This window comes from Vanessa cardui, chromosome 16 (genome assembly GCF_905220365.1).
Source record: "Vanessa cardui chromosome 16, ilVanCard2.1, whole genome shotgun sequence".
NCBI lineage: Eukaryota > Metazoa > Arthropoda > Insecta > Lepidoptera > Nymphalidae > Vanessa > Vanessa cardui.
Genome location: NC_061138.1, coordinates 12,054,374 through 12,066,425, shown reverse-complemented (window position 1 = coordinate 12,066,425; position 12,052 = coordinate 12,054,374). Strand labels below are relative to the sequence as shown.

The window sequence follows — 12,052 nt, the reverse complement described above, 5'->3', positions numbered from 1 at the left end:
GAATATACAGATTATTAAAAAAGTTAAATTCCATTTGATTGGAAATTACAATGTCTTTGAAAGCTATCAGTCAGGCACTGAGGTTGCCTACTACTACCCATTTCATAATAGATACGACGTCAACGCGGTGTTACGGAAGGTAACACGATCTGCTAGTAATCTTTTAGTTATAAATATATATAAAACGAACCGAGATGGCCCAGTGGTTAGAACGCATCCATCTTAACCGATGATTGCGGGTAAAACCCAGGCAAGCGCTTCTGAATATATATGCGCTAAATCTGTGTTTATAATTCATCTCGTGCTCGGCGGTGAAGGAAAACATTCGGTTTCGGTTCACGAAAATCACCTTGCCATACTTTTCCGACAGTTCCCAATGGCCGTCATACCACTGCAAAGGAGTATTTTTTTGCCATTTTCCTTTTTGTCTTGTCTTTTACGTAATTAGACCCCTGAAGAACCGCCATACTGGTACAAATGACCAAATATTTTGTCATTATCATCTCCCGGTCTACTAGTTGTTATATAAACATCAAAAGCTAAAAATAAAACAAAACTATTTTTAAAACATTTATTAAAAAATAAATACGTATACAATAGCATCAATAAAATTAAAAACAAAACGAAGGAATGCTATATAATACAAGATTAAATCTCATTTAAAACTCAATATTCGCTTAAATAAGAACTTAATATTAGATAATAATTAATAAAATCTAGGTACATGTGATATTAAATAATGTAATCGAATTGTTAGAAAGCATTGAAAACTACTTAACAATTAAATCGATGTTACCGTATGTATAAAATAAAATGCGCCATATTGCTTTTATTTAAACTTGTTTTAATATATAATCTGTGAATATTTGATGTGATGACTAAAAAATAACCTAGAGCCTGAAAACTTTATTAGTATTTAACAATATTAAAATATGATATTATCGATTCCAAGATAGATCTCATGAAACAGCTATAGTTGAAATTGAATGATATATTATTCCAATTTGATGATTTACATATCCCACAGATTAATTATATTAAATGACATATCACCTACCTGGTCTGCCTAAATAGCTGACACAATAACAATGGATCATATTCGCAACGAGGGGAAAAAGAGTAGCTACTGAGTTTCATACGACTCTTCCCGGTATAATCTATCGAAAACGGTCATTTCACTAAATATAGTTTGTAAAATGACGTTTTAAAAGTGCTTATAAAAGCCTAGTTGAAATGGTTATCTATAATGTCTTCAGATGCGGCAAAAGCAGCCCTATAGATGTATTTAACCAATCATCATTTTACAACTTATAAAACAGCAACGAAACACGTCGCGTTGACCAGCTGTGGACTTTACAAAGTTCGAATTGTTTCCATACTAATAACTTATTTTTTCTTACCTCTTATTACCTGAGCATTTATTTGGAGATGAGATACAATTATCAAGTCTTAAAACATTGAATTCAATAAAAAGCATTCTTATCGTTTAAATAATTTAAATACATGTAAAGTATACTAAAATATAAAATTAACGTATACTTATAAATTACCTGTACAAGCGAATAATTTTACAAAAAAAAAAAAAAACAGAAATAAACAATTTAAAAAGAAAAAATGTCTTAATAATCTGTTTACAAAGATAAGTACCGTTTGGTTATCATTATTCGAGTTACTACTTGAAGCTATGTACAGATTAAAAATGTATTTGAATAAAATACGCAAACATTCGTTTTTTTTTTATTTTTAGGCAATCGTATAAAATATTAAATCAATCCATTATAATATATTTACCTTACTTTTCGTTTAATTTCTACAAAAGAGCGTATTGTAAAAAGAAGTGCATTTAATACTTAATAACGCATATTTCTCCTCCTAACAAAACAATGAGAAACGGTTATTATAGAAAAAAATTAAATATGTTGCCAGCTCATAAGGGACAAAATTAAACGACGGATAAAATAATAAAACATCTTTAAAAAAAATATGAAAAAAAATTTAGAACAATGTTCTTGTATCCGAACCATGATTGTCTTCAACTATTAAGAATAATGGAAAAAAATAATAATAAAGATGAACTGTCAAAATAGTTGTTAAAAAATATAGCTGTCTATCACAAGAAACCGTATATTGTAAACTCACAATTCGATCATAAATTATCATTTACAACTAGAACTGATTAAAAAAAATAGTTTCTTAGCCGATCTTTTACATTTTTTATTTTATTTGTCTATTAACATCTGACATAAGCAATATGATATTTGCCGACTTAAATAGGAACAGGTTACCGTAAAAAAAATATTGTGTTGGAAAGAAAAGAAAAAACAGCGATTGGGCATTCTTATTACTAATAATTTATAATAATATTTTTGATAGAGCAAATGCCATTATAAATTCGGTATTTATTTAAATTTGACATTAAAGGATGTCAAACTAACCTATACCCATTTCAGCACAATTGACGTATCTCTTCACATTTGACATTTGTAGAAAATTTCAATGTTAGAATTCAGCCCCTTACTGCAAATTCCGCTAATTCAAATAATATTTCCCACAAATGACAGCACCTATTCTCTTTTCAAATATATCCGTAAACCGGCCACGTTTTGAGCACCCTCATATGTCAGATATCAATAGATTAAAAATAGTTGATAACATTTAAATATAACAAAAACAATTAACAATAATTATTTTTTACCAAATCTCAATATAACCACTTATTATATAAAACTATAATTAATCGAATATAATTCAATGCTTAATCTTATAATTAACAATTTGCTTACAATTATCACAATTTAAATGGCGTATCAAGCTTGAAAGAGACGCACTACGTCAAGTGTCGAAAGAGAAATATTTACAATAAATATGCCATTATTTAAACATTACATACGCTGAGAGGAAGCAGTTCTGACATGTCTTGGATTATGGATAGAATTTAAAAAAAAACCTTGTTTTTTTTTAAATTCCTTGTTTGCTTTGTTGTAAGTTTATGTCAACTGGAAGTTTTTTTTAATCTATCGCTAAAACGCAACTGATAGATGTCAGAAATACATTCTCTAAGCGGCCGGATATTAATGGCCGGCTCGTATCTTAAGTTCCACTATCTTGTATTAAATATTAAGCCCTAGAGATATGAGGTATTGATGCCGATTATTCAGTAAATCTAGCTAAGGCAAATTTGACAGCACTAATAATGTTGCCATACGTATTAAACATACAAATGAAAAAGATATAACAACACATTTTGTTCTATCAAATTTTTGGTTTGACAAATGTCAATTTGTTTTTTTTTAATATCCGTCAGTTTGATAATTGATTTACTTTGCTCAAAAACAATATTAACAATCAAAATACTCAAATAACATTACGATTGGCAGCGCGTTAACGGTGTAAGGAATGGTTGTCACCTCCTACAATACTAATTGATATAGTCTATGGACAATGGCCATAAATTGGCGCATCCACTTATTATTTAAATTTTATACTCAGTAGTAAGATGCACATAAGCACAATATACAGAGTGTTTAACTAAGAATTGTAACTGCATTTTTCCCGTTTTGTTTATACATTAAAAGCGATTACGCTTGTAAAGTAAAGATTTTACTTACTTTTTGAACATGTATGTAATATAATATTAATTCATCAAGCGATTTAACCAAATGAATTAAGCTTATGATCAAATTTGTATCGTCCATTTATTACAAAGCTGTACAAAATGTACCTGTAATTTCACTTTTCACAGAATTTTCAAAAAAAGAATTCCAATAACGAAATTTTTTTTCGGAAGCTGTTATTTAGAGAATATCATTCATTAATTCATTCATTTGTACTTATTGTATTGAAGCGTTATTTTAAACTTCTACTAACGGCTTTTTTTTAATTTATATAATTCTAAGATTACGTCAAATATTCACAATGATAATATTTCTACACACACCACCTGACTGCAGATCAGCTGAACAACTTAATAAAACGAATTTTAAATTAATATAAAATTCCAAAGTTCTAAGAAAAATCTACTAAACACATTTTAATCAATATTTAATTTCAATCATTTCAAGAATTGGGTAAAACCGCTATGTAACATAGCGTCAATACGCATGCCTTGTATGTATGTTGAACTCCATTATTGAACTCGATTTGCAAAACAATCCATTGCTAACTAATTTCTGGACCAGAAATGATGAGGACTAAAAACGCAACTTCTTTCAGATCTGAAGTATTTCAATAAAGTAGTAGATTTGTGGAAGAGAATACGTGAGTATACGGCTAATAATTTAATAAATGCGCAGATATTTGGCGCGAAATTTGAATATGGAACATCCCAAGACTACCCGTGTTTCTGAGGTTTCAAATGATTGTATCCACAATTATTGATACGATTTACAATATTAAACAAATGATTTATATTTAAGCAAATATTCATCTATTAAATTGTATAACCTTGTCCGTCTATACACAAAAGCACTATGATTTTTCAATTCTAGATATATTCAAATGTTAATTAATTTGATGTTTTTTTTTCTATTTATGTCATTTTTCTACTGATTATCTACATTCTAAGTTGAGATGTTTTAAGATTCGTTCTAAAGAATTTATTTTATTCTAATTTCTATGATTTATATTTTTTAACATTGCAATGTTTCAAAGATTTTATTTTTTAGATATTTTTTTTAAAGTATTGTATAGATTTGATATTTTTACAACATATTAGTGACTTTAATGTTTAATGTTGCTATATAAAAATCAGTGTTGCTATATTAAAAACATATTCTAAAAATAAATAAAATCACGAAATTTAATTGAATAAATTAAAATAATGTTAGGGTACCACAGATTTATTGAATTCAATATAATATCTATGGTACTTGCCTGCAGACAGTCGGTATGTGTTCCGAATCTCACTGGGATTTCGGTTTCGTTTTCGGCTTGAAAGAATTATCGCTGACAAATAAGAATGCGTATTCGTTTTTCTCCTGGGCGAATTTTATAAATTCCTCTGAAATAAAAAACAAACGAACCTTTAATTTTGTTAAATGTAGGGTTAGAAGATGTTAATAAACATGAAATTATTTTTATCATTATATAATATAATCACCATATTATGTCAACAAAAAATTTATGTATATTCGTAGGTATATATATTTTTCTACAGAAAAAAACGAATAATTTATTGTTTCGACTAGGGGTTTGAATCCAGGATATTAAGATCTGCTTCACTAGACTAACTAGCAATCAAGTTTAAGGGCTGTCACAATTTACAATATTATAGGTATTAAAACTTGAAGGACAATATATATTTTTTAACTTTCAAGTAATATTCTATACATAAAATAAAATTGGAGTGTCTGTTTGTAATATTAAAATAGCCCTTATTTACTCAATGCAAATGTATGTATACACGGTACATATGCCAAAATAACAGTTTTTACATATTTGTCCGTCTTTTTGTTCCGGCTAATCTCCGGAACGGCTGGACCGATTTTGAGGGGACTTGATCTTGATCGTGTCAGAAATGGCATAATTTATTGAATTATCTACAAGGAGATGTTACATATTTTTCTTTCCCACGTCAAAAAATATACATATTTAAAAATATAAACAATATAAAAAAATAAAAAAACACAATATTAATGCAGTAATCCCGGGTAACATGTTAGTTAAAAAAATATTATTCATTTTTCAATTTACAGTTTTTTTTAAGTATCGAACATACCTTGTCCTTTCTTAAAATATGTGCTATTATATTACTTAAGCAAGCTGTATTAGAACCAACTTTTCTTAACTAACAATCACTGGCAGATAAGTGATATAATAGGGAGTATCTCTTAGTCTAGAATATTATTTTTTTTTGTTAAATTCAAGCTTTTACAAGGTCACGGGCACAGCTAGTAATTAATACATTCTCACCGTAAGTAATGTACCCCTTTTCGTCGAGGTCCACCTGTTTGAACGTGTTCTGCGCGTCTTCCCGACAAAGTCCGAGAACCCGGATCGCTATCTCTTCAAACGTGTCGCATTTTATGAAACCTGTGTGTGTTTCGTCGTATAGCTGGAAAATAAAATAGTTAATACTGTTAATTCCAATGGAACAAACAGATTGAATTAAGCATTCGTGATTTAACATTACAAAAGATTCTAATGTCAGAAACAACAACAATAACAACAGCCTGGAAATTCCCACTGCTGGGCTAAAGGTCTCCTCTCCCTTTGAGGAGAAGGTTTGGAACATATTCCACCACGCTGTTCCAATGTGAGTTGGTGTAATACACATATGGCAGAATTTCTAAGAAATTTGTCACGTGCAGGTTTCCTCACGATGTTTTCCTTCACCGCTGAGCACGAGATGAATTATAAAAACAAATTAAGTACATGAATCAGCGGTGCTTGCCTGGGTTTGAACCCGCAATCATCGGTTAAGATGCAAGCGTTCTGACCACTGGGCGGTCTCGACTCGAATGTAGAGGCCACTTTAAATTAATTCTATTTTTTTGTAATTAATTAAACTTGCAAGTGAGTTTATGATCCCTAAAGTTTTAACTGCAACAAACTTTCATTTCTGTTAACTCCTTGTTAAGTAAATCGAATGTGAAACTAACTTTGTCTATCTGTCTGTATGTCGTTCTATCACGACCAAACCGCTGAACCGAATTTGATGAAATTTGTTATGAAACAAACTTGAACTAAAAGAAAGGACATAGGTTACTTTTTTGCCTAACACGTGAAAACCAACCAATCGCGAGCGAAGCTGCGAACAACTACTAGTTTATCAATATAATTACTTTTAATTTTATATTTGTACAAGTACAGTCGGGGTAAGAAAAGGTTCGTCACCGTAAGATCTATTTTCGTGTGCTCCGTATGAGCGATAATTCGCTTTATCGATCGAGAACATATGACACTGACAGACATATTTTGACAATTCAGTAGAAGATATGACATCTAATTGAATTTAGAATGATTAATACGCCACTAAAATAATTTTGATGTTGATATATAACTAGACGTAGTACAAAGATGTTACACTATTTTGAACCAAGTTATCATATTATGTAAGTTTAATTTTATATTCAGTTATTTGTATTGTCAGTTAAGTGCTTTAGTTTCAAAAGGTACTAAGAGCTGACGACTTGATAAAGGAATGAATTTGAAAACTGACGAAGGTTTTCTTACTCTGACTGTACATTGTAAAAGCACATCTGATACAGTTTAATTACATTATTATTATTAGTTTTGACGACCTCCGTGGTCGAGTGGTGTGTTCGCCGATTTTAATGGGTACGCCACTCCGAGGTCTCGGGTTCGATTCCCGGCCGAGTCAGTGCAGATTTTCATTTAGTTTTCTATGTTGGGTTTGAGTGTTTGTGGTACCGTCATTACTTCTGATTTTCCATAACACAAGTGATTTATCTACTTACATTGGGATCAGAGTAATTTATAGTACGACACAAATTAGACGTAGCATCGGAAAATGCAATGGAATGAAAATAAAACCGATTACTGCTGATTTACACAACCAATAGAAATAGCTCCCTAACGCGCCATTCGACGCTATTCGTCGCTATAGATTCTCGCGTCATAGAAACCAAGTGCAATGCGTCGAGCATCAAATTGACGAATATATTAGGTCATATGATATTGCAAGTTATTACGTTTGTGCAAAGATCATATTCGCATGAGAAATAGATATTGACAATTTGGGATAGCGTACTCAATTCGGATGTGATCGGTTTTACGAATTATGCCAATGCTACATCTAAGTTGTGTCGTACTATATGTGATGTTGTCTCTAAAGTGTATTATAATAAGGAGATGTCGCCATACCCTGAATGTGCACGACAGCATGTGCGATAGTGGCGCGTGCGGCACCGACAGGAACATTGCGCACAAGATGTAGTCTGCGAAGTTCACCAAACCACTCGAATTCTGAAAAATTAACGTTCCATATTTAAAAAAAAAATACACACACAAAAGAGGTTTATTTCATATTAAGTTTAAATGTCACAAAAGAGGTTTACTAAAAAAGGTTTTTGTAAATAAGTTCTTTTACACGGCAGTAGAGTAGAACTGTCAAAAATCGTCACTTAAGAAAAAAAAAAGCCCAGGGGAAATTTCCCTTTCTTAATTATTTATGTTTTGATAATGATTGTTATTTTATAACTTACGCGGTATTTTAATAACAATTTTGCCATTGACATTAGCCATTACTTTCAAACTTTATAAATTGATTTCATCGTGTTTGTTATTTAAAAAAAAATTAAATATAAAAAAGGCTTCGCACGAGTGCAATGCTGATATTAAATATACTACATAATTTTTCTTATTTCTTTACTATATTGTCCATCCCATTATATACGAAGAACTTACTCTCGAATTAATTACTTAAAAAAACCGGCATCAAAACTTATTTTATACAATGTAATTATATAAGAAATAAAAATAGCTGTTAAGCTCTATTAAAGTTACTTACTTGAACAAATATATCGAAGAGCCTTTGGGAATTTATATCGTAAGGCACTCCTAATCTTTGGGCGAACTCTTCATTATTCAGCCATTTCTTCTTCCCTTTGAGACCTTCGGATGCCAAGTGGACCTCCAGATGTGAACGGTCCAAGCTGAATAAATCAAGAATCATTTACATCACAGAGGCTTGAACTTTATAAATCAATTTTGGCTATTAATAACAATGAGAAAGAGATATAAATTAAAAAAAAGTAAGACCACCCAATTATGGTTTAAATCCATGCTAATATAGCTTAAACACTTGTGCTATGGAAAATCAGAAGTAACGATGGTATCACAAATACCCAGATCCAAGACAGTATAGAAAACCAATTAACTTTTTCAACATATACTCGGCCGGGAATCGAACCCGCGACCTCGGAGTGGCATACCCATGAAAACAGGTGTACTCATTACTATCTATATTAACACATTATAAATGTGAAAGTAACCCTGTCCGTCTGTCTGACGTTCTTTCACGACCAAACCGCTTAACCGAATTTGATGAAGTTTGCAAAAAAGGACATAGGCTACTTTTTTTCCCTGACACATACAACCAACACCCTAAAACGCGAGGGAATCCACGAGCGACCACTAGTTTACTATTTGTAGGTTAGAAGAAGAAGGGCATATGTTACATACATACATATAACATAACAAACTAAATACATCGTTCTTCCTACCCCAGTTGCGCTCTCAATTCGCTGATCTCTCTAATGGCGGATGCACACGGTATTCCCAACTGCTTAGCCCTTGCGATTAGACGGCAGTCGTCATACGTGTAGTCAAGCACTGGCACGCCTAGAGCCCTGTAACGTTACATACATTTGTTAGGAGTTAAGAGCCGAGATGGCCCAGTGGTTAGAACGCTAGCATCTTAACCGATAACTCCGAGTTCAATCCCAGGCAACCACTGAATTTTGATGTGCTTAAATTGTGTTTATAATTCATCTCGTGCTCGTCGGTGAAGGAAAACATCGTGAGGTAACCTGCATGTGTCTAATTGAAATTATATGTTCCAAACTTCTTCTCAAAGGTAGAGGAGGCCTTAGCCCAACAGTGGGAAATTTACAGGCTGGTGTTGTTATTGCTGCAGTAAAGTCTGCGCACTGAACAATAGCTTTTTGGTAAATTCAGACGCGCATAAATTCGAGCTGTAACATATAATTATATAACACATATTCAGCACTTATAAATAACAGATAAAACAAAAAAATAATTAGGACCTGATATGAGTGACAATTACAGATGTACGCAACATTCACAGAAAGAAAAAATAAAACTTATTGTCTACCTGTTGAATTTAAGTAATAATTAAACAATTATATTAAAGAAAAATCATAAGGCCTAAAAAACCACAAATGAAAAATAAAACAATTATATCTTAGTAACAGTACAGTGATAAAATGTGACTAGAGACGAAATTTTTTATTGACAGATTTTATGGGCAAGTATTAGCTATCTAAGTTAATAACCATGATAATACTTACTTAGCCATGACATCCCTTACGTTCCTGGCGTATAACTTGGGATCTCGTTTCTCATCCTCGCTCGGATAGTACACAGGCAGGAACTCGATTTCGCACGAACTGTGCACTTGGGTCAGGGTCAGCCACAGGAGTTTTAACCTGAAAATGTCAAAGTGAAAATATACTCTATTCATATAGACTTAAGGACCACTTTTCAATTGCATTACAAAAATATATAAACTAGCTGATCTGAAGAACATTGTCCTTAACTATGGATATTTATAAATATTTGACATACGGTCCCAAATAGAAAACTCGTGAAAACTGCTATTACGAAATGAAAACTAAGTTTTCTAAAAATGAAAATTTTTTTGCGAATTTTCCTTAATTTCTATCAACGTATGAACCTTACATTATAGTTTATTCCATAAATATGTTTTAATCATAAACTCTTCGTAGCGCACAATAGCTGAGTTATTAGCAAATGAAATGCGAAAATCTTAGGTTATTTATTATATTTATTTTATGACAGGTTAGTGGACGAGCATATGGGCCACCTGATGGTAAGTGGTCCAAGCGCTCATAGACAATGGAAAAATAACTGACTAGACTGTAAAAATAATAACCATTTCTTACATCGCCAATGCGCCACCAACCTTGGGAACTAAGATGTTATGTCCCTTGTGTCTGTTCACACTGGCTCATTCACCCTTCAAACCGGAACACAACAAATGAGGACTGTTGTTTAGCGGTACAATATCTGATGAGTGGGTGGTACCTACCCAGACGAGTTTGCACAAAGTCCTACCACCAAGAAAAATCTTTTTTCCTACTTCCAATAGAATAGGCAATAGATATAAAACCGTCTGTTTTTATTTGACTACCATTTCATTTTGAATGTTAATTTTACCGTCAATAAACGAAAAGAAACTCGGTTGTATTACAGAGTTATCCCATTGGACTAAAATAAAATCGATATATATATATATATGACCGTGCAAATCGTATTTATAACTGTAAAATTTTCTACAATGTTGGTTTTTTTTTTTAATGAGACAACATCACATACATTACTCTGATCCCAATGTAAGTAGCTAAAGCACTTGTGTTATGGAAATCAGAAGTAACGACGGTACCACAAACACCCAGACCCAAGACAACATAGAAAACTAATGGTAATCTACATCGACTCGGCCGGGAATCGAACCCGGGACCTCAGAGTGGCGTACCCATGAAAACCGGTGTACACACCACTCGACTATCGAGGTCGGGTGGTTTGTGTAGTAAGAAGTCTTCCATGGGCAAAAAAAAAAACATATAGATATAATATAACTTACGCGCCAGGTCCCTCCCACGTCCACGTGACCGTATCCTTTGCGTTGGGATAGCGGATAGTGACTGGCTGCACTGGCACGCCGGGATAGAAGCCCCCTGGCTTGAACGTTATCAAGCATGATCGATTTGTGCACGTACCTTCCGGAAAGATTAGAACCTGGAAATAATTATATAATGTTTACTCATTTAACTCAGACCTACCAAAAACCTCCTAACCTCAGACGCGAACGCACCGCGGGTGGAACCTAGTATACAATTATAATAGTTAACAAACAATAGGTTACAACTTACAGAGGGAATTTTATAGTTGAAAGAATCAATGCCGAACATGAATTAGTTTTTAATAAAAACACAAATATTCGTTCAGTAATCGATATATACACGATATACCATTCAATAACTTTGAAACTGATCAAAAGCTACCAAAGAAAAAAAAAGTAAATCGCTTAACAATAGAAGATAAAGTTTTGGAACTGATTTGGTTTCAAATCTTAAAGTTGTATATAAGTATATAGACGTACAAAAAAAAATATATTCGTTCAGTTGTCGATATTTACGAAATAATATACAATTCGATAATTTTGAAAATGGTCAATAGCTACCCAAGAAAAAAAAAGTAAATTGCTTAACAATAGAAGATAAAGTTTTAGAACTGTTTTGACTTTAAATCTTAAAGTTGTATATAAGTATATAGACGTATAAAAAAACAAATATTCGTTCAGTTGTCGATATTTACGAAATAACAT

The 12,052-nt window shown here is 32.1% G+C and overlaps 1 protein-coding gene across 2 annotated transcripts in view; it reads right to left on the bottom strand.

Annotated features, from left to right (window-relative positions):
* Positions 1-3,564: 3,564 nt before the first annotated feature.
* LOC124536332 (lysophosphatidylcholine acyltransferase) overlaps positions 3,565-12,052 on the bottom strand; it is a 69,396-nt gene continuing 60,908 nt past the window's right edge. For both annotated transcript variants that reach the window (XM_047112857.1, XM_047112858.1), the window contains exons 5-11: positions 11,309-11,463; positions 9,993-10,130; positions 9,186-9,311; positions 8,471-8,615; positions 7,825-7,926; positions 5,911-6,052; positions 3,565-4,999 (exon numbers count right to left, since the gene is read on the bottom strand). In XM_047112857.1, coding sequence (XP_046968813.1) covers positions 4,902-4,999; positions 5,911-6,052; positions 7,825-7,926; positions 8,471-8,615; positions 9,186-9,311; positions 9,993-10,130; positions 11,309-11,463 — 906 coding nt within the window. In that variant the 3' untranslated portion in view covers positions 3,565-4,901. The remainder of the gene's footprint in view (positions 5,000-5,910; positions 6,053-7,824; positions 7,927-8,470; positions 8,616-9,185; positions 9,312-9,992; positions 10,131-11,308; positions 11,464-12,052) is intronic.